Raw genomic sequence first — 24,136 nt, forward strand, 5'->3', positions numbered from 1 at the left:
AAGTGTTCACTCCGTTCCTTGAGGTACTTTTCAATTTTTTAACTTCCAACTAACTATTTACAAATTGACCAATTAACCATAAGCAATTTAACAATTGGCATTTGTTAAATTTGTTCTTATCACCTTGTCAAAAGCAGGATACACAGCTCGCAGTTCTGTCAGCCAACCGTACGGCATATGTCCGACAGGGTACGTAGCTGTAAGGATTGCTACAGCCTGTGAAAAAATAAATAGAGTATTGAGGACAAGCTACTGCGAGAGATAAATATTTCCCAAACTTTGCTGCTGAGCTCCTTTAATTAAAGGGCCGTAATAAAAAAATTACATGGTCTAATTCATTAGAGGATGTCATTTTAAGACTACCAACCTTGCGCTACTAGGGGTTGAACACACAGTCGAAATACAGCTCAGGACTTGCAGAGCACTGCTGGTCCCAAGTGGAAACGGCTGCTGATTAGAATAGAGTTGCATAACTCAGCTGTGTAACTAGCACTGCTGATTGGATCAGAGGCAGCTCGGGACCAGCAGTGCTCTGCGGGTTCTGAGTATATAGTAGTGCAGGTTAGCTGGGCATAAAATTGCGTGCTCTAAGAGAATGTACATTTGTTTTACTGTTATGACCCTTTAACACCAGATATTGGAATGAAATAATGACATTAAATACATTATGTGTATGATGGTTTAATAAAGAACAAATAGAAATGTAAAATTCTGATGTTGCTTCAGATGTGAGATAATATATTGAAACTACATGTGAAAAATCATCTTTATTTTTGAGTAGCTTATTAAGAACATTGCTAGGCAATTAGTATACAATAATGTATCTTGGTCAGGAAAATAGTAAAATATGTCTCCCAGCATGTCCAGGAAACACCTTTTTTTGCAATAAAGCAAGCATGACAAATAATTATTACATATTGCAATGGTGCTTTTGTTTTCATTTATTCATTTCATTATTTGCTTTATGGGAAAGAAGGTACATTGAAGTTTTTTTTGTTTTTTTTTAAATCTTGCCATGAACCTCAATATAATGTAAGCAAATAAAATGTAACAAAACTTCATAAAACTAAAAAAAAACTGTTTGCATTTTTGGAAATATATTTGACTTTGTACACAAAAGTCTGCCCTGTCAATCATATGTGCATGCAGCAGTGAATACCTCTCATGCGCTTTTACACTGCTATCAACGATCCCCCCCCCTCAAAAAAAAGGCTCCAATTTGTAATGCAGGCAGATAGCACTTTACTTGTTTAGTTTATGCCAGGGATTTTCAAATCTGTCCTCAGGCTCCCTAACAGGTCAGATTTTCAGGATTACTTTGGGTGAGAGCATCTTAATAACAAACGCCTAGATTACGAGTCTTGCGTTAGCCTTAGAAAGCAGCGTTGAGAGGTCCCAACGATGCTTTTTAATGCCCGCTATTATTACGAGTCTTGAAATGACAGGCTCACCGCTCACTTTTTTGGCCAGACTCGAAAATACTGCAAATCCACTTACGTCAATTGCGTATCCTATTTTTTCAATGGGATTTGCCTAACGCCGGTATTACGAGTCTTCCAAAAAGTGAGCGGTGGACCCTCTCCTGTCAAGCCTGGTACCGCATTTTAAAGTCAGTAGTTAAAGAGACACTGAACCCACTTTTTTTCTTTCGCAATTCAGATAGAGCATGAAATTTTAAGCAACTTTCTAATTTACTCCTATTATCAAATTTTCTTCATTCTCTTGGTATCTTTATTTGAAATGCAAGAACGTAAGTTTAGATGCCGGCCCATTTTTGGTGAACAACCTGGGCTGTTCTTGCTGATTGGTGGATAAATTCATCCACCAATAAAAAAGTGCTGTCCAGAGTACTGAACTAATAAAGAAGCTTAGATGCCTTCTTTTTCAAATAAAATAGCAAGAGAACGAAGAAAAATGGATCATAGGAGTAAATTAGAAAGTTGCTTAAAATTGCATGCTCTATCTGAATCACAAAAGAAAAAAATTGGGTTCAGTGTCCATTTAAGAGTTTTATGGGCTAACGCCGTAGTATAAAACTCTTAACTAAAGTGCTAAAAAGTACACTAACATCCATAAACTACCTATTAACCCCTAAACCGAGGCCCCCCACATCGCAAACACTAAAATAAAAATTTTAACCCCTAATCTGCCGAACCGGACATCGCCGTCATTATAAAAATATATTAACCCCTAAACCGACACACTCCTGCATCGCAAACACTAGTTACATTTTATTAACCCCTAATCTGCCGGCCCTAACATTGCCGACACCTACCTACATTTATTCACCCCTAATCTGCCACCCCCAACGTTGCCGCAACTATATTAAATGTATTAACCCCTAAATCTAAGTCTAATCCTAACCCTAACACCCCCTAACTTAAATATAATTTAAATAAATCTAAATAAAATTACTACAATTAACTAAATTTATTCCTATTTAAAACTAAATACCTATAAAATAAACCCTAAGCTAGCTACAATATAACTAATAGTTACATTGTATCTATTTTAGGATTATTTTACAGGCAAGTTTGTATTTATTTTAACTAGGTAGAATAGTTATTAACTATTTAATAGCTACCTAGTTAAAATAAAGTCAAATTTACCAGTAAAATAAAACCTAACCTAAGTTACAATTACACCTAACACTACACTACAATTAAATTAATTCCCTTAATCAACTACAATTAAATACAATTATCTAAAGTACGAAAAAAAACCCCCACTAAATTACAGAAAATAATAAAATAATTACAAGTTTTTTTAAACTAATTACACCTAATCTAATCCCCCTAATAAACTAAAAAAGCCCCCCAAAATAATAAAAAGCCCTACCCTATACTAAATTACAAATAGCCCTTAAAAGGGACTTTTGCGGGCATTGCCCCAAAGTAATCAGCTCTTTTACCTGTAAAAAAAAGTACAATAACCCCCCAACATTAAAACCCACCCCCCACACAACCAACTCTACTCTAAAACCCACCCAATCCCCCCTTAATAAAACCTAACACTAACCCCTTGAAGATCACCCTACCTTGAGAAGTCCTCAACGAAGCCGGGCGAAGTGGTCCTCCAGACAGGCAGAAATCTTCATCCAAGCCGGGCAGAAGAGGTCCTCCAGACGGGCAGAAGTCTTCATCCAGATGGCATCTTCTATCTTCATCCATCCGGCGTGGAGCGGGTCCAATCAGCCAATAGGATTGAGCTGGCATTCTATTGGCATCAGCCAATAGGATTTTTTTCTACCTTATTCCGATTGGCTGATAGAATTCTATCAGCCAAACGGAATTGAAGGGATGCCATCTTGGATGACGTCACTTAAAGGAACTGTAATTTAGTAAGAAGACGTCAAAAGAAGAGGATGCTCCGCGTCGGATGTCTTGAAGATGGACCCGCTCCACGCTGGATGGATGAAGATAGAAGATGCCGTCTGGATGAAGACTTCTGCCTGTCTGGAGGACCTCTTCTTCCCGGCTTGGATGAAGACTTCTCAAGGTAGGGTGATCTTCAAGGGGTTAGTGTTAGGTTTTATTAAGGGGGGATTGGGTCGGTTTTAGAGTAGAGTTGGGTGTGTGGGTTTTAATGTTGGGGGGGGGTATTGTACTATTTTTTACAGGTAAAAGAGCTGATTACTTTGGGCAATGCCCCGCAAAAGGCCCTTTTAAGGGCTATTTGTAATTTAGTATAGGGTAGGGCTTTTTATTATTTTGGGGGGCTTTTTATTTTATTAGGGGGATTAGATTAGGTGTAATTAGTTTAAAAAACTTGTAATTATTTTATTATTTTCTGTAAGTTAGTGTTTGTTTTTTTCATACTTTAGATAATTGTATTTAATTGTATTTAATTGTAGTTAATTTAGGGAATTAATTTAATTATAGTGTAGTGTTAGGTGTAATTGTAACATAGGTTAGGTTTAATTTTACAGGTAAATTTTACTTTATTTTAACTAGTTAGCTATTAAATAGTTAATAACTATTTAGTAACTATTCTACCTAGTTAAAATAAACACAAACTTGCCTGTAAAATAAAAAAAAATCCTAAGCTACCTACAATGTAACTATTAGTTATATTGTAGCTAGCTTAGGGTTTATTTTATAGGTAAGTATTTAGTTTTAAATAGGAATAATTTAGTTAATTGTAGTTATTTTATTTAGATTTATTTAAATTATATTTAAGTTAGGGGGTGTTAGGGTTAGACTTAGGTTTAGGGGTTAATAACTTTAATATAGTGGCGGCGACGTTGGGGGCGGCAGATTAGGGGTTAATAAGTGTAGGTAGGTTGCGGCGACATTGGGGGTGGCAGATTATGGGTTAATAAATATAATGTAGGTGTCGGCGATGTTGGGGGCAGCAGATTAGGGGTTAATAAGTATAATGTAGGTGTCGGCGGTGTCCGGAGCGGCAGATTAGGGGTTAATAATATAATGTAGGTGTCGGCGATGTCGGGGGCGGCAGATTAGGGATTAATAAGTGTAAGATTAGGGGTGTTTAGACTCGGGGTTCATGTTAGGGTGTTAGGTGTAGACATAAATTTTATTTCCCCATAGGAATCAATGGGGCTACGTTAGGAGCTGAACGCTGCTTTTTTTGCAGGTGTAAGGTTTTTTTTCAGCCGGCTCTCCCCCATTGATTCCTATGGGGAAATCGTGCACAAGCACGTTTAGCCAGCTCACTGCTACCGTAAGCAGCGCTGGTATTGAGGTGGGATGTGGAGCAAAATTTTGCGCTTCGCTCACTTTTCTGCGGCTAACGCCGGGTTTGTAAAAACTCGTAATACCAGCGTTGTCTGTAGGTGAGCGGTGAGAAAAAAATGCTCATTAGCACTGCACACCATTACCGACAAAACTCGTAATCTAGCTGCATGTTTACTAATCAGTCGATTCTTTCACATATGATTGAATTTAGATATCCTAAACATCTGGCCTGTTGGGGAGGCCCGAGCACAGGTTTGAAAACTCCTGGGTTATGCTGAGAATAAACATACTCTTATGATGATGCTTTAAAAACAATTAATTAAATAAATTCTATGAATCTTAAATTAAATAAAGTTTATTATTGCTTTATTATTCTGTAATTAAATGTCCAGTAATATTCTGTATTTTAAAATATGGATATTGTTTTACAGTTAGGGTTATTATTATAAATAACAAAAGTATGGTGTCATCAGCGTCCTTAACTATAATAGAAGATACTCATAATCTAATACATACTCATAATTCAACCTTCACAATTCAGACAGAGAATGCATTTTTAAGAGACTTTATAATTTATTTATTTTATCAAATTTTCTTTTGCTCTCCTGATATTTATTGAAGAACATATATAAGTAGATGAAGGAGCAGCAATGCAGTACTGAGAGCTAGCTGGTGATTGAGGACTACACATATATGCCTCTTGTCATTGGCTCACCAGAGTTGTTCAGCCAGCTTCCAGTAGTGCATTGCTGCTTTAGAATGGACTTTAACTATGTGTTTAATCCCCGCCCCTTTCTTTTTGCACTTTTCCATGTCTGTTTAAAGACAATGTTATATATACATTGTATGTATCACCAACTAAGTAATGCAAAGATCAGGATTCTAAATAAATGTTTTACACATTTTTAAATTTTCATTATTGTAAGCAATATTTGCATTATGTTGATTTGCAGTTTAAGGTCACACCCCCTGGAAATCCTTGAATATTATTATATTATCTCCTTTGCTATGTCCAATTAGAAACAGATATAAATGAGCTCCTACACTGATCAAGCAACCACTATGTAGAATTTTGCAGGGTCACAATTTTAAAGTCTAAAGGATGCACTCCAGCCTCACTTTAAAGGGATATGAAACCCATTTTTTTTATTTCATGATTCAGATAGAACATGCAATTTTAAGCAACTTTCTATTGTACTCCTATTATCGTTCACTTGGTATCTTTGCTTGAAAAAGTAGGAATGTAAGCTTGGGAGCCGGCTAACCCTGGGTAGCGCTTGCTGATTGGTGGTTGCATTTAGCCACCAATCACCAAGCGCTACCCAGGTGCTGAGACAAAAATGGGCTGGCTCCTAAGCTTTACATTCCTGATTTCCAAATAAAGATATCAAGAGAACAAAGAAAATTTGATAATAGTAGTGAATTAGAAAGTTGCTTAAAATTGCCTGCTCTATCTGAATCATGCAAGAAAAAACATGGGTTTCATATCCCTTTAAGAGTAAAACTAAAAGAAAAATGTGTAAAATAATACAGACGTACATTGCAATTTATTACATTTGAATTGTTTTTTACCAGCATTCTTACCTCTGTAGCTGCGGCGCTGCCACCTAGGTCACGTGAGACAAAAAGGTTGACGATTGGCCTACTGATCCGCTGAGTAGCTAATATTAAAGCTAAAGGCCACCAAAAACTCAGCATCTTTCTTATTGTAGCATCTCCCTGCAGAGTGCAAGAGAAACAAATTCCATTTGTAACGAACAAACAGGTCAGGAGCAAAACAACAACTAAAGGATTTTTCTCGCTTCTTCTAAATAGTTGGCTCATCACATTTCCAGTAGCAAAATCCTCACACCGCAAGAGCTCAATCATAAATACATAAAAAGTGCAGCACAACCTGATTCATGCGCACAGAGCAGCTGTTGTGCCAGCTTTATGCTGCCGTAAACCAGATGTGAATAGCATTTTGTTAACATCCCTACGTGAATGTGATACAAAGCCTGTAGAGGAAGCTAGTGAATGGGATTTTGTCATGATGACATCTTAGTCTACTTTATAAAACAGCTGCAGGGATTATTGACAAGTGTATTATCAAAAAGGCATTCAACTATCACATACCCCAAATGTTGTGTTTTTAGTCTTAACCCCTTAAGGACCGGGTATTTCAGACTAAAACACTCTGCCATTATGCAGTTTTAGACCTTTTTTTAAAATAATTTCATTTAAATTCTTTTATTATTATTATTATTATTATTATTATTTTCTTCAGTGTAGGATCACCTCTTACCTTCCCACCTCCCTGATCCCTCCCAAAAAGTTCTCTAACCCTCCCCCCTCTAACTCGTTTACACCATCTTAGGTACTGACAGCTGTCTGACAGTACCCAGTTTTCTATATATATATTTTTTTTGTTTCAATTTAATAAAAAAATAAAAACTGTAATTTAGCTGCCCCCATCTCATTTACGCCCACATCTCTCCCCCTTCCCCTCCCAGATTGTTTTCCCACCCTCTAATCCCCCCTACACTATAAAATCTCCCTCTCCCTCCATCTTCCCCTACCCCCCTCCCTGCAACTCTCAGCGTTTTTTTTTTTCTTTCTGTAGTGTAGCAGTCCCACCCATTCCCGCCCCTCCTGCCCTTCTCCAGGGATGAGCTGCCAACCCGCCTCCATCCTAACCCTCCCAAACCACCAACAATCACCACCACCAACGTCCAATGCAAAGAGGGACACCAAGTGTTTCTCCACAGTCTAATGTTCTCTCAATTGCAGCTAATCATTTGCAATTGGTTAATTGGTGTGTGTTGGGATAGTGAGACAGAACCCATGAGATAGAGAACATGCTGAGGTGCTGCGTAAAGGTTCTAGGCCTGTAAGGTTGTTTGTTTTCTACTTGATCTGGAGCAGCCACCCAACTCTAGAACTGCTTTACACTGTTCACACACTTATATATGTACATATAGATATATACACACACACTCTGTTAAGATTGAAATTATTGAAAGTGGTTTTATATCCGTTAAAGAAAGCCAACAATCTGTATGGTTGTCATTTACATTTAAAGACCTTATTATGAATATTACACTCATTAGAAGCATCTACATATCCCATTGGGTATTTGTCTGAGCTAACTATAGCTCAAACATATCAAGGCAACAAGCACCAGTTAGTTTTATTGCTGCACGTATATAACAGAATTGCCTAAAACCAAATTATTTTTATGATGAAGTGTTTGAGGCCTAAATATACATATTTAAAGGGACATAATGGTGCAAAACCCAGAATACAGCGCGCTGCATTAATAAATTATATAATCAAGAAACCTAGAAAAAGTCCCAGCATTGTTTCATCCAGGTAAATCCTTTATTAAGGTGAGAAGGACGACACCAAACAGCTACGTTTCGGGCCTACATAGCCCTTAATCATGCTATGTAGGCTTGAAACATCGCTGTTTGTTGTCTTCCTTCTCCACTTAATAAATGATTTACCTGGATGAAACAGTGCTGGGACTTTTTCGATGTTTCTTGATTGGATAACAAAAATTTTTTGGGTTCAGTGTCCCTTTAAGGAAAATTTTCCTCTGTGAAAAGCACACTGGTCTAAAAGAGGCTGCTCCTGGGTGGTAAATCGCCATAGAACTAGCTGATGAGCTGTTGTTCGTTCCTGGTAGAGTGCTTCTCTCTTTGTATGCAAATGCATATAATGTTTGTTTAACTACGCCTGTTAATAAAGCATATGCAAAATAATCAGCTAATGTAAATATATAAATAAATACAAATGATGTGCTCTGTGTGTTAATTTATAATCTTCCTTGCTGCAGATTGTCATACATTACTCCAGAGAATCAATGCACTACTGGGAGCTAGCTGAACATATCTTGTGAGCCAATGATAAGAGGCATATGTGTGTAGCCACCAATCAGCAGCTAGCTCCCAGTAGTGCATTACTGCTTTGTAACTGTTTTTAACAATGAGTAGTGTAAAAATGCACTACCGGGAGCTAGGTGCTGATTGGTGGCTACACACATATGCCTCTTATCATTGTCTCACCAGATATGTTCAACTAGTGCCCGGTAGTGCATTGATTCTCTGGAGTAATGTATGACAATCTGCAGCAAGGGAGATATAAATTAACACACAGAGCACATAATTTGTATCTATTTATTTACATTAGCTGGTTATTTTGCGTATGACTCACTAACAGGCCTAGTACCTTGCACAAGCTCATTTACAGAAAAAAGCCTTTGTAAAAAATCTAGCGCAAGCAAACATGTAAAAGAGCGGCTGCTCATTGTTGAGGGAGCGTGTATGGTCTTATGTGCAGACTTTTCTGAGGCAGAAGCTCTTATGGTGCAAGAGTTCACATGTCTTATATATGAGTCTCTGGCTGATGGCTGTCACATGATGCAGGCACAGGAAACCTCAAAAATTGTAAAAAATAAAATCTACTTCTTGTTAGAAATGCAAATTCTTATTGTATTAGGGTTGTTAATTATGCTATTCAATTATATTCAATGTATTTAATCCTGCATCGTCCAGTAAATTTCCACTGACCGACCCTTTCTCATCTGTCACTCTGTTCCATAGGATGAACAAAAGGTTAAGAGAGGTTTAATTTAAAGTAGGGAAAATGGTTTAATCAGCAAAGAAGTATCAATTTTTTACACAAATCATTAGAATTCATTTTTAAACACTATCTTTGAATCATATCACTTTTCATTCTTTCCTCATATAAGAATTGTTCTGTAATGAGGCTTAAAGGGACAGTATATTGTAAAATAGTTTTTCCTTTAATTTGTTATACCTGCTACAGAGTATAAAATATGTGAGAAATTGCTTCTTTATGTTTATTTTTGTGGGTTGAGCTTGCAGGAAAAACAGATCTCGTTTTTAAATCAATTTCTTTACACACACATGCTTCTTTATATTATCTCTGAATACCAAATATACTTTACATTTTATTACTCCTACGGTAATTTCATCTGCTGGCTATGCTTATACAGCTTTTCCATAGCCAATACTTAAAGGGACATGAAACCCAATTTTTTCATCCATGATTCACATAGAGCATGCAATTTGAAACAACTTTCTTATTTACTTCTATTATCAATTTTTTTTGTTCTTTTTGGTATATTTTGCCTACATAAGTATCTCTCTTCAACAATGAATACCATGGGAACAAAACAAATTTGACAATAGAAGTAAATTGGAAAATTATTTAAAATTGTATGCTCTGTCTGTATCACAAAAGAACATTTTTGGGTTTCAAATCCCTTTTATGTATAGAAACTTTCAGTATAGGTAGGGATACGGTAGGCAAAAATCACTTTTTTAAATACCAAAATATAGGTAAATGAGTAGTTTGTAAACAATTTAATACAACCCAGTGGGCAAAATGGATCATTGGGAAAACATGGAAGGGGAGAAAAAAGTAGGATACACTGTCCCTTTAATGTAGATATCTTTGGAGTTATTCACAATCATTTAGAAAAAAGTATCTAATGATTTTAGCACCATTAAAGTCTATGGGGATTTTTGTTTATAAATCATTTGATAAGTTTCTCTAGAGGATTGTGATCGACCCATTTTGTTAATTTTCTGAGTTGAATTTATGACTGTGTCCATGATTGATGTTAAATTCATTCTATATAGCTGATTAATCTGAATGTGGACCTATGTTAGCCTGTTTTGGTGTGTTTCCAGTGATGCCAAAACCATTGAGAAATGAAGAATATAATCACTTTGTAATGCACTACCATCCATACTTTAATTAAACAACCTGGATTGCTCCTGCTAAGTATGAGATTGCCCTGGATATGGTTGTGGGACCTGAAACTTACTCCAATTTCTGGTCCACTTGTCTCAGGGATCTTGTCGTGTATATTCTTATAGTAGCCCAGGCACAATGTGGTGCAGCGAACAAGGGCACCGATGTACAAGGACAAGATTGGGATAAGAAGTGGCTCCCGGCACTCCAAGTGACTGTGCAACAATATGGCAACAAACACAACCTAAGGGTAAAAAAAAATTACAGATAAACAAAAAGTCAGGAAAGTGAACAGAATTATTAAGATAATTTACAAATAAAAAACAAACATTAATTTCAATAATACCAAAGTTGTTTTCAAGGAACAGTCTATTGATGTTTGATCCATGATATTTATTGAAAATCACGTCCTTTAACAAATAATTAATAAACCTGTCATGTAGTTTGTCATCAGAATAAGGAGAAACACAATAAAAGTAATCCCTCCTGCTGTGGAATTATTCTAATCTCAGGATGTCTGTAGGAAAGTGTCCTGAATTACAATGGGATGTGTAAATGTGCTCTACAAATATTAGCTCTGTTCCTACAAGCAGTGACATTCAAAACTACACTATACTCAATAAAGAGGAAACATAAATTGATGGTTAATTATACAGTATTATAATGTCCCCAGTATAAAGTACATATCAGGCACATCCAAACCACAGTATACTAATAGCTTTAGTTCACTGGTTTTCAAGCCTCCCCAACAGGCCAGGTTTTAAGTATTACCTTGGACGAGAGCAGGTAAAATAACCATGTTTACTAATTAGCTTATTATTTCACCTGTGCTCCAGTTCAGATATCCTTAAAATCTGGCCTGTTAGAGAGGCCTGAGGACAGGTTTGAAAACCAGCGCTTTAGTTTGAATCTATAAACCTAGTATTTTATTCCTCGCTTCTCCAAGTATCCTCCACCCCTTTTATTTCTTATTCTGGTGTGTAGTAATGTCCCACCTGCTCTCTACATAGACTGTAATGTGCGCTCCTGATTTTCTACTTAATGCATATGCAGGCAACAATCACCAGCTAGCCCCCACCAGTGTAGGATATGTAAATATTCTTTTTCAACAACGAATACCAAGAGAACAAAGTCCATTTGAAAATAGAAGTGAATTTGAAAGTGACATAAAATGACCTGCTCTAGATGAATCGTGCAGGTTTTATTTTGACTTTCCTATCCCTTTAACTATATTATCCTGAAACAGTAAGTTTACCTTAAAGGGACATGAAACCCAAAAATGTTCTTTCAGGATTCAGCTAGAGAATACAATTTTAAACAATTTCTAATTTACTTCTATGATTTAATTTGCTTTATTCTATTGGTATCATTTGTTGAAGGAGCAGCAATGCACTACTGGTTTCTAACTAAACACATGGGTGAGCCAATAACAATCGGTATATATATGCAGCGACCAATCAGCAGCTAGAACCAAGATTCTCTGCTGCTCCTGAGCTTTCATAGATAAACCTTTTAGCAAAGAATAACAAGAGAATGAAGCAAATTAAATAATATAAGTAAATTGGAAAGTTGTTTAAAATCGTATTCTCTATCTGAATCATGAAAGAACAATTTTGGGTTTCATGTCACTTTAAATTTAAAATCAATAAGAGAAAGTCTTCCAGCTCTTATTTTATAAAACCTATTCACAAAAGCATGTGTCTTCCCTCACTTTAATTATAACAGACATGTAAATCTATAAACAAAAAAATTGAACTATTGCTTAAAAAAACCTATTAGAATTTTTACTTTTTTGTCCCTTTAATGTATTGTCTCTAATAACAAAGTCATTGTAGAGATTTTCTTAATTGATTAACGGGTCTCATGATAGTGAATACAATCATAAGCAATTTAAAGGAACATTAAATCCCTCTTGATTTGTGTGAAAATTGTGTTGCTTCACACTCCATGAAGAAAACCAAAATTCTGTAACCTAGGTTTTCAAAATGCTGCAAATGATCTAAACCAGCTATTTCATCATTTGCAGCATTTGAAGGTTAGGGGATTTGCTTTTTGGTCTCTCTAGGGAGCGTGGAACAAAGCACAATTTTTACACAAAAGCAAGAGGTGTTTAACGTCCTTTTAATATAATATATAACACAAAACAGTTGTGCTGGGTTCAGATCTGGAACTTCCTTGGGTTTTATTTTATGAATGCCAATAATCAAGCAGTCAGAGAGTCAATAAGTGTTTCAATGAGCACGGAAGGCTCGTCTGTGATTAAGCAGATAGGAACTGACTGTCTGCACAGAGAGGGGTCTCTGCTAACTGCAGCAGGGAACTCCAGCAGCGAGGATCCAATTGAATCACTGACTAATTACTGTGATACAAGGAATAGTAGAGTATTAAATGTCAGTATTATAAGCACACGTTTTATGGCTTGAATTTCATGTTGGCTAGAGAAGGAAAGAAAGAAAATGTGTGTTAAGGGGAGAAAGAGATCGAGAGAAACAGAAGCTAGAAAGGGATAGAGATACAGGCAGTGACGTGCAGTCATAGGAGTCAGGTGAGGCAGCGCATCACCTGTCCTATGAGTGCAATTACAGTTTTTTAAATAATGTTTTAAAAAATAATATATATTTTTTAAAGTTTTTTGTTAAATATTTTTTGGGGGTATCTTAAGGTACCAACCCCTACCCCCTGTGGCAAAACAGTCAGTTAACTATTTTGTTGAGGACGGATTAGATTCCATTTTCATACCATATACATATCCATATTGCGCAAAGAAGGAGAGGCTGTTAGCCATTCAGCTCCCCCTCTATTGCGCAATATGGATATGTGTGAGCAAATGAGCATATAGACACTTCCACCCAGTGGTGCTTGAGGCTTATGTCTCGTTTAGTTTGCGCGGCCCATATGCTCAATGAGGCTATGTCAGTAATCAGCCTCTGGAAGGGCAGCCCAGCCAAACAGCGCCCTCTACCAAGTTGTTTGGGCAAGAAAGAGCCGACAGATAGAGGCGCAGAGTGAGACGCCCCAGTGAGCTGCCATGTGTGGGTGAGGTGGGGTTGGCGCAGAGTAAACTGCGGAGGAGGAGCAAACTAGTAAAGAAGTCCTCTGTCTCAGTCAGACATAGCCAGCCCAGCCGTTAGCCAACTAACTTCTAGTCTTGCAGACAGTCTGCCGAGCCGCACCTCCCACCGGCAGCGATGAGGACCGGACCTGGACGAGTTTGCCATCATGCCATGTGCTGCCGAGGAGGTAACATACTAATATTTACCTGTATAGCCCTCTCTCTGAATATCTATATAACACCTCCTATGACTTTCTGTCCCCCACCTGCATTGTCTGTCCCTTTTCAGTCACTGTACAGTAAACTTCTTTTATTTCTTAAAACAAATGTGCCATCTTATTAAATTACACTGAATTACAATTATTCATATACTCTAAATAGAGAAGCAGTCACCTGTAATACAACAGCAGTAGAAGGACAATATCAATAAGAAAAGCCATATGGTGCTGCTAAAAGATGGTGACCCAGCACACATTTTATCAACATGGCTCAGTACAGCTTTTTTGGTTGTTTGCGGGAATTACTAAGTCTGAGGCTAAATTTAAAAAAGTAACATTAAATATAGAAATAAGGACATGAAATGGCTGAAATATTTGCCTAAGTTTGAGATTTCCTTCTCATAGGCATAAATGTAACCAGAAGTAGCAGATTTACATTTTGGGCTGCGTTATATGATTAACTATGTAAATTACTTTACACTAAAACTATTTACCCTAAATTGTGCACATTGTTTTTGTAATAGTAATTGTTTTAATATGATTGTAGAGTATAATAATGCAGATTTTCCTCTCCAAATTAGGACCAGCCCTACTTTGAATTGCAAAAAGAGTATTTTCTTTTGTTTCAGTGTTGTTGGCTTTTCTCATTTATCTTTCTGTTTGCATTGTTATTCAAGTACCTTCATTAACATCTGAACTAGAGCACAGTTGAAATAGTCAGCTTTCTTAAAGGACCAGTCAACACATTAGATTTGCATAATCAACAAATGCAAGATAACAAGACAATGCAATAGCACTTAGTCTGAACTTCAAATGAGTAGTAGATTTTTTTATAACAAATTTCAAAGTTATGTATATTTCCACTCCCCTTGTACCATGTGATAGCAATCAGCCAATCACAAATGCATATAAGTATAGTCTGTGAATTCTTGCACATGCTCTAGTAGGATCTGGTGACTCAAAAAGTGTAAATATAAAAGACTGTGCACATTTTTTTTAATGGAAGTAAATTGGAAAGTTGTTTAAAATTACATGCTGTATCTGAATCATGAAAATATAATTTAACCCGAGTGTCCCTTTAAAGCCAGACACTGTGATTTTCCTGGCAGTGCTTTGGTCATTTTAAGCTGGAAACAGGTTTTCTGACCTTATTACTGGCAGTGGTGAAATAGCTACTTAATAATTAAGATCCCTTAAGGGAAGTAATTTATAATGAACATATCATTGTAGCTCTTATTGGTCAAGAGTTGATCTTTTTAGTAAAAATACAAATTTAAATTTCTTACATTACTTGGTTTTTAAACCACTAAATGGCAGCATATTTCATCAACTGTATGAAGCAACATAACATACTTATTACTAAATGTTTTCATTTGTAGTTTGTGTTACAGCATGTATGTATATGTGTGTGTTATAAATGAGTATGTTTATATGCATGTATAACGAGTGTGTGTGAGAATATATGGGTGACTGTGTATCTATGTGTGGATATACAGTACAGAGTATGTTTATATACAGTTTATATATTTGTTTTTTACTAAGTATAGCATTTTTAAAAGAGGCAGGTTGCTATACCTGGGACAAAAGTTGAGTAAACTGTTAGTATTATAAAAATCTCAATAACACATTTTACCCCAAAGCTTCCATGGTCCACCTCAAAATGTGTGGTTTCCTGTGCATATGTTTTGTGTTAGAGGGTATATGTGGATGTATGTGTTGTGTGTGCATGAAAAAGCCTTTGTGTGTGCACATGTGCATGTATGTGAGTTCATGTTTAAGTGTAGATGTTGGGAACTTGGGACTCTGTTCATGCATGTGAGTGCCTCTTGTTGCTTGTCTGTGTATTATGGTGCTTGACTTTGTATTTGTTTGTGCACACATGATGCCTGCTTGAAGTTATGTGTCTTTGTCGCTGAATGCCTGTTTGTATATGTTCCTATATACACACACAACACACGTCCTATGTACATGTGCTTGTGGGTATCAGGCGTTTGTGTATGCATTATGTGTGTGCATGTGAATGTCAATAGGTGTGTGTTGTGTGTGTGTGTGTGCATGTGGATACATCTAGGTGCCTGTTTGAATGAATTTAGATGTATGTAGGTGCCTGTATGTGAATGTTTGGGGTTTCCTGTGTGTATACATGTGGATGTCCACTGATTTATATGGCACTGAGGAGGTTAAAGGGACACTGAACCCAAATGTTTTCTTTTGTGATTCAGATAGAGCATGAAATTTTAAGCAACTTTCTAATTTACTCCTATTTTCAAATGTTCTTTATTCTCTTGGTATCTTTATTTGAAATGCATGAATGTAAGTTTAGATGCCGCCCCATTTTTGGTGAACAACCTAGGTTGTTCTTGCTGATTGGTGGATAAATTCATCCACCAATCAACAGCTTACATGCCTTCTTTTTCATATAAAGATAGCAAGAGAACGAAGAAAAATTAATAATAGGAGTAAATGAGAAAGTTGCTTAAAATTGCATGCTCTATCTGAATCATGAAAGAACATTTTTGGGTTCAGTGTCCCTTTAAGGAATAATACAGATATAAATCAGTATTATTCCTCAACCTTTTGAGTGGCAAATATCCTTAGTGTAGAAATGTTTTCAAAGTGCACTATATACATTTTCCATATAAAATTAAAAGAAATGTGAAATAAATATGTGTCTTTACTCTTGAAAAACATGGATTGATAAAACAAGAGAGAAAAATAATCAGTTATTTTTCAATTTTAAGGCATTATTTTAAGATTAAAAGGGACAGTCTACTCCAGAATTTTTATTGTTTAAAAAGATAGGGTATATTAATATACTTTTTACCCCTTTTATATCTAAGCCTCTGCAGACTGCTCTCTTTCAGTTCTTTTGACACTTGCATTTTAGCCAATCAATGCTCTCTCATAAGTAACTTCATGGGCAGGAGCACAATGTTATCTATATGGAATACAGGAATTAACGCTTGCAAGCTATTAAAAACTGTCAAATACATTCTGATATGAGGCAGCCTTCAAGGGCTTAGGAAATATTATGTAAGCCTACTTAGTAAATTGGGGGAAAAATTAAAGTTGCATGCCCTATCTGATTCATGAACATTTAATATGGACTAGACTGTGCCTTTAAGTGAGGATCATTAAACATAATTTTAGAAGGGTTAGAAAAACACAAACCAATCAAATCAACTTCCAGATGGAAAAAAAGTCCAGCGAGTGCAAGTTTTTGTTACTATTATCTACTATCCACTAGCACCCTGGGTGTTGAAGTTTGAAGTGAGAGTGCTCATCCTGGTACTATATATATATATATATATATATCTCAAAATAACAAGAGTATTGCATTGAGCAATGATACTTTTTTATTGGACTAACTATACATTTATAAGATGATAATAATGCAATACTCTTGTTATTTTGATATCTAAATCTCTGGACTAACACGGCTACTCCAATAAACGTGTGTATATATATATATATATATATATATATATATATATATATATATATATATATATATATATATATATATATATATATCTATCATTGCCTCACCAGCCACTAACCCCACCGCACGTCACTGGATACAGGGGAGAGAGAGGGGAAAGCAAGGAAAGAGGGGGAGAGACAAAGCATTGTCTGTAGACTCACAAAAACTGAAAAAGTACAAGCCACTAAAACAAATTGTGCTACATATCAGTAGCAGACCTACTTAAAGGGACATAAAACCCAAACATTTTCCTTTATAATTTAAACAGTTTTAACAACTTTTCAATGTATTTCTGTTATCTAATTTGTTTAGTTCTCTTCATATCCTTTGTTGAAAAGCACAGGTAGGTAGGCTCAGAAGCTGGAAGCTAGCTACTGATTGGTGGCTGCACATAGATGCCTCTTGTCATTGGATTACAGATGTGTTTAGCTAGCTCCCAGTAGTGCATTTCTGCTCCGTCAATAAGGGATAACAAGGGAATGAAGCAGAATTGATAATGGTAAATTGGTAGGGTGTTTAAAAATGTATGTTCTGTATGAATCATGAAAAAAATATTAGGTTTCATGTCCCTTTAACAAATTGACATGGTGAAAAAATGTCTTTGTGCTCCCACCTGAAGGTAACTTCTCTGTATAATTATTTTGAGTATATATATGTGTGTATGTATGTATATATGTATATGTGTGTATATATATATATATATATATATACACACATCTACACAGATAATGACCACGGGCACGATCCCATATACGGCGCAGGTTTCGGCGCAAGCGTGGGGACCTGCGCCGCCCGTAATTTCACCTTGCACATCGGGGTATTACATATACCCTGCCGGAAGTTCCTAAAGTGCCGTAAGTCTGATAAACTAGCGATGTCCAGAAATGAGCGTAACTACAAATTTCTGGAGTCGCCAGTGACTTACGGCACTTTCGAAACTGCCGGCGCCTAAGAAAAGTAAAGATAATTTTAAATCTCCCGTAACAGTCTAACCTGCCTCCCAAAAATAGCCCGACACGTAAAACCCCTATATCCACAATCCCCCCCTCTCACTACTACTGATAAATGTATTAACCCCTAGACCGACAACCCCCCACAACGCAATAAGCCTAATTATTAACCCCTAAACCGCCATAGCCCACATAGGCTATTAAATGTATTAACCACTAATCTGCCGTCGCCAACGTCGCCGCCACTATAATAAAGTTATTAACCCCTAAACCTAAGTCTAACCCTAACACCCCCCTAACTTAAATATTATTTAAATAAATCTAAATAATATTACTATTATTAACTAATTTATTCCTATTTAAAACTAAATACCTATAAAATAAACCCTAAGATAGCTACAATATAACTAATAATTACATTGTAGCTATTTTAGGATTTATTTTTATTTTACAGGCAACTTTGTATTTATTTTAACTAGGTACAATAGCTATTAATAGTTATTAACTATTTAATAACTACCTAGCTAAAATAAATACAAAATTACCTGTAAAATAAAACCTAACCTAAGTTACAATTACACCTAACACTACACTATCATTAAATTAATTAACTACAATTAGCTAAAATTAAATACAATTAAAATAAAATAAACTATAGTACAAAAAACAACAACACTAAATTACAGAAAATAAAAAAAAATTACAAGAAGTTTAAACTAATTACACCTAATCTAAGCCCCCTAATAAAATAAAAAAAGCCCCCCAAAATAATAAAATTCCCGGGCAGAAGAGGTCCTCCATCCGGGCAGAAGTCTTCATCCAAGCGGCATCTTCTATGCAATCAGCCAATCGGATTGACCTCGCATTCTATTGGCTGTTCCAATCAGCCAATAGAATGCAAGCTCAATCCTATTGGCTGATTGGATCTGCCAATCGGATTGAACTTCAATCCGATTGGCTGATTGCATCAGCCAATAGGATTTTTCCTACCTTAATTCCGATTGGCTGATAGGATTCTATCAGCCAATCAGAATTCAAGGGACGCCATCTTGGATGACGTCATTTAAAGGAACCTTCATTCGTTGTTAGTCCATCGGCCAGGAAGGATGCTCCGCGTCGGATGTCTTCAAGATGGAGCCGCTCCTCGTCGGATGGAAGAAGATAGAAGATGCCGCTTGGATGAAGACTTCTGCAAGGATGGAGGACCTCTTCTGCCCGGATCGGATGAAGACTTCTGCCCGGGTGGAGGACCACTTGTGCCCGGATCAGATGAAGACTTCTGCCCGGCTGGGTGAAGACGGCTCAAGGTAGGGTGATCTTCAATGGGGTAGTGTTAGTTTTTTTTAAGGGGGATTGGGTGGGTTTTAGAGTAAGGTTGGGTGTGGGTGGTGGGTTTTAATGTTGGGGGGGGGTTGTATTTCTTTTTTTACAGGTAAAAGAGCTGATTACTTTGGGGCAATTTAGTATAGGGTAGGGAATTTTATTATTTTGGGGGGCTTTTTTATTTTATTAGGGGGCTTAGATTAGGTGTAATTAGTTTAAACTTCTTGTAATTTTTTTTTATTTTCTGTAATTTAGTGGGGGGTTTTTGTATTGTATTTAATTTTAGCTAATTGTAGTTAATTAATTTAATGATAGTGTAGTGTTAGGTGCAATTGTAACTTAGGTTAGGATTTATTTTACAGGTAAATTTGTAATTATTTTAACTAGGTAGCTATTAAATAGCTATTAACTATTCAATAGCTATTGTACCTAGTTAAAATAAATACAAAGTTGCCTGTAAAATAAAAATAAATCCTAAAATAGCTACAATGTAATTATTAATTATTTTGTAGCTATCTTAGGGTTTATTTTACAGGTAAATATTTCGTTTTAAATAGGAATAATTTAGTTAATAATAGTAATATTATTTAGATTTATTTAAATAATATTTAAGTTAGGGGGTGTTAGGGTTAGGGTTAGACTTAGGTTTAGGGGTTAATAACTTTATTATAGTTGCGGCGACATTGGCGGCGGCAGATTAGGAGTTAATACATTTAATAGCCTATGTGGGCTATGGCGGTTTAGGGGTTAATACTAGAATAGGTTAATTTCGGTGTGGGCTATGGCAGTTTAGGGGTTAATAAATGAGTTATTAATTGCGGTGTGGGCTATGGCGGTTTAGGGGTTAATACACTTTATTAGTTATTGCGGTGGGGGATTGCGGTTGACAGGTAGATAGACATTGTGCGTGCGTTAGGTGTTAGTTTATTTTTGCAGGTATTTTATGGAGTTACGGTGCTCCCATACTCAGTGCAAGGCCTGCTATGGCTGCCTTTTATGGTGAGGTGAAAATGGAGTAAGATTTCTCCATTTTTCGCCACGTAAGGCCTTGCGCTGGATATTGGATACCGATTTACGACGCGGTTCCATGTTAGCCTATGGGAGTAAAAATTGCCAGCGACGGGTGAAATATACGGCCATAACTTGTATGCTACGCCATATATGTAATACCAAAATCGCGCAATCTGGCATCGCCGGCTTTTGCGGGCGACGCTCTATATGTAATGGAGGCCCACAGAGGCACACGGCTACGTATAGACGAGCTGCTATTGGCTTCCCCAGCACCTGCTGCACCAATGGTACTTTCGCCCCTGCTTTATATGGTTCTGTATACAAAGTTTGAATGCATCTGACAGCCCCCTGCATGATGCTCGGTCGATCAATATACCGGCAAATAGTATATTTATAAATATAAAAATGGTCTACGACTTGGGAAATAGATTTGAAACATTCAGCAATTAACTTTGATTAAAAATGCCCCTTTGTAGGCCCATTATAGAGATTGTATGCTCATGCACAGTAAGCTTTGGGTTAAATATAATAAGTAGTCCCTACTTATATACCAGTAGGGACTACTTATTTGCTAAAGACGCATAAAACTAAAAAATGTAATTATGTGTAGTGTGTTATTTAAAACTAATTTGATTTTTTTCAACTTTTCCAAGCTGATGTGCAGGATCCATAACATAACATGCTACACAGTGATTGCTTGATCAGTGAAACATCTTTTATATTTGTTCCTAATTGGTCACAGCAGAGGAGATTAGATAAACATACTCAAGTGGCTCCCTGATCTGTAAAACAATGCAAAACTCTGCTGGCATATCTCTTGCGAAACAATAATAAATTTCTTATATACACTATTAACATATAAGCAATATGCCATGCCCCCTTAAGAGTGTAAAGCTGAGCTGCCTAAGTACCCATCAATAATGTGACTTTCTCCTACCCACACAGTAGATCTAATGACCAGGATGCGGCTCAGTGTTTGCTTATTCACTTGTGCCAGCAAAACGGGGCTTATGATGGATCCCTTGTGAGTTTGATCAACACAGAGCAGAAAAAGCACAAACAATGAGATGCACAGAAAGAAAAAGAAGCGCAAGATAATAATCAGGTAGATAAAGTAGAGAGGAACAGGAAGAAAATAAATGAGAAGTATTTATTAAGAGAATAAAGTGTGATATATTTTAGTCCTTTAAACTTATCAAAGGATTTATCTAAAAAATATTCACAATCACAATATAGGGAATTTTGTAGAAAAAAAATACTTAAAGTGAATGTAAACTTAACCCTATTTGTTCAGGGCAATGGGTAGAGTTTTAAGAATGAGGCAGAGTTTAAGTCATCAATTTTTTAATATTTATTTATTTACTCACATTTTTACCTTTTTAAAGGGACATTATACATTTTTTCTTTGCATAAATGTTTTGTAGATGATCTATTTATATAGCCCATAAAGTTGGTTTGTTTTTTACATGTATAGTTTTTCTTATTTTTAAATAACCTTGCTTTGATTTTCAGTCTCCTAACCAAGCCCCAAAGTTTTATGAGAATACCGTCAGCTACCTTCTCCAGCTTGCTCCTGTTTGTGTAAAGGGTCTTTTCATATGCAAAAGAAGGGAGGGAGAGGGTCTTATTTCCCACTTGCAGTGGGCTTTCCAGCTACCTTTTCAACAGAGCTAAACTGAGAGCTTCTAAGTAAGTTTTTAAACAGTTTTATACTGGATTTTTATATCAGTACCTGTGCATCTTATTATTTATAGTAGTGTCTATTACATGCAGTTATATGAAAAGTAGTGTATACTGTCCCTTTAAACCTCCGACAATAAGCACAGCTCTCCCGCCCGCCATTTTTGTGTAATTGATTGACAGCTGACGATCCTTAAAACAACTAATCCTTGTCGGGAACAAGGATTAGTTGTTTTAGAATCGTCATCTGTCAATTAATTACACAATAATTGATAACAATTTGTTGAAGAGTAAACCTAGGAAGGGTCAATTTGCAGCAATGCACTACTGGGAGCTAGCTCTATCTGAATCATGAAAGTTTAATTTTGAATTTAGTTTCCCTTTAATAAGTGTTTTTTTAGGATTTGACTATACTTCTGTGCCTTCACCTGTATTAATTTTTTTTTTGCTTAGCCTCTTTTACATATAATTATTTATTTTCTATCCCAAATAAGCGTCACTGTATATTCCTACTCATGGAACCAGAACTAAGGAAACATTATTATTACTAATAATAATAATAATGTATTCATGTATACAGGTTGCAGGGAGATAATTACATTTGTTAGCTGTAGTGCTTAATTGTTGTGTAGTCACAGAGTACAATGTTCTATGGATTATAGACTGGGTATACTTGGAGTTGCCACATTTACTAAAAAAAAAAAAAATGTTGGCCATACTAAATGGCATAATTATTTAACATCACCATTTTAATTTAAAATTATCACTTTTTTTTCCAAATTAATTTCCTCAAACATAGTATCTATATTCATAATCATTATACCTCAAAGTTTTGCTATTCACTGTATCTTAACTAAATCCCTGTTTTACACATGGCCAGTAGAGGTCTTTTCTGAGAAGGTCATGTGACAAGATGCACAGAGATTTTAACATGGAATCCTGCAGGCAGTGGCTTAGCAGGGAACTTCAAAGTGCATGTTTAGAGTGAATTAGAATAAATTATTTTTTTATACATACGCATACTTTATTTTGTGTATTATTTGCTCTCATGCAATTTTTATGTTAATTCAAGCTCTGTTTTAGGTCCCTTTAAGGCCAGGATGAATTTTAACATAATTTTGTTATCCCAGTTTGCAATATTGTGAAAATCGAGAGAAGTTCAGATACTGTATATTCAACTCTTGAAATTACAGGTGAAATCCATGATCCACCTTTGCTGTGACCATTAAGGGGCAGATGTAAAAAGGCTTGAGTTAACCAATCACTATGTAGAATGTTTACACATATATATATATATATAACAAGCCTTATGTATGACCAGCCTCTCTGGATTTTGGTTATTTTTGGTGATTCAAGTAATGCTATTCACTAATTAAATGTATGTCTATGTCTATATATGTGTACATATAAACACATATAAATATATAAATACATATGTATTTACAGACATTTATACACATAAATACATATGTACACATATTTAGACATATATAAGTGCATTGGAGCCCTTTGCCGTTAAGTAGATGAAAACATGTTAAAGCATATTTATGCAATATTCATTTTTAATAAAGGTTTTAACTATGTATTTACTGTTAATATTTGACATTCCAATGTTCTATACATAGCAGAATATGTTCTATGTATTTCTAAATAGATAGTTCTATATATATATCTATAACTATAATATATATATATATATATATATATATATATGTGTGTGTGTGTGTATATATATATATATATATATATATATATATATATATATATATATATATATATAATCCTGATTCCTGAGTAGAGCACACTCTCACTTACAAGTTTATCCGCCAGGGTGCCAACAAGTTACAATTTAAGGACAAAGATGAGGCACTCGCTGGTCTTTTTCAATCAAAAATGACATTTAATATGTGTAGATATATATTGTACCAAAATCCAATCAGATATTTGTAGAAATATGT

The 24,136-nt window shown here is 35.8% G+C and overlaps 1 protein-coding gene across 1 annotated transcript in view; it reads right to left on the reverse strand.

Moving 5' to 3' along the window:
- The window catches only part of ANKH (ANKH inorganic pyrophosphate transport regulator), a 259,550-nt gene that overhangs the window by 45,247 nt on the left and 190,167 nt on the right, over window positions 1-24,136 (reverse strand). The window contains exons 5-7 of the mRNA XM_053714575.1: window positions 10,534-10,704; window positions 6,282-6,416; window positions 124-216 (exon numbers count right to left, since the gene is read on the reverse strand). Of these exons, the coding sequence (XP_053570550.1) occupies window positions 124-216; window positions 6,282-6,416; window positions 10,534-10,704 (399 nt within the window). The remainder of the gene's footprint in view (window positions 1-123; window positions 217-6,281; window positions 6,417-10,533; window positions 10,705-24,136) is intronic.

Source organism: Bombina bombina, chromosome 5, assembly GCF_027579735.1.
Source record: "Bombina bombina isolate aBomBom1 chromosome 5, aBomBom1.pri, whole genome shotgun sequence".
Classification (NCBI taxonomy): domain Eukaryota; kingdom Metazoa; phylum Chordata; class Amphibia; order Anura; family Bombinatoridae; genus Bombina; species Bombina bombina.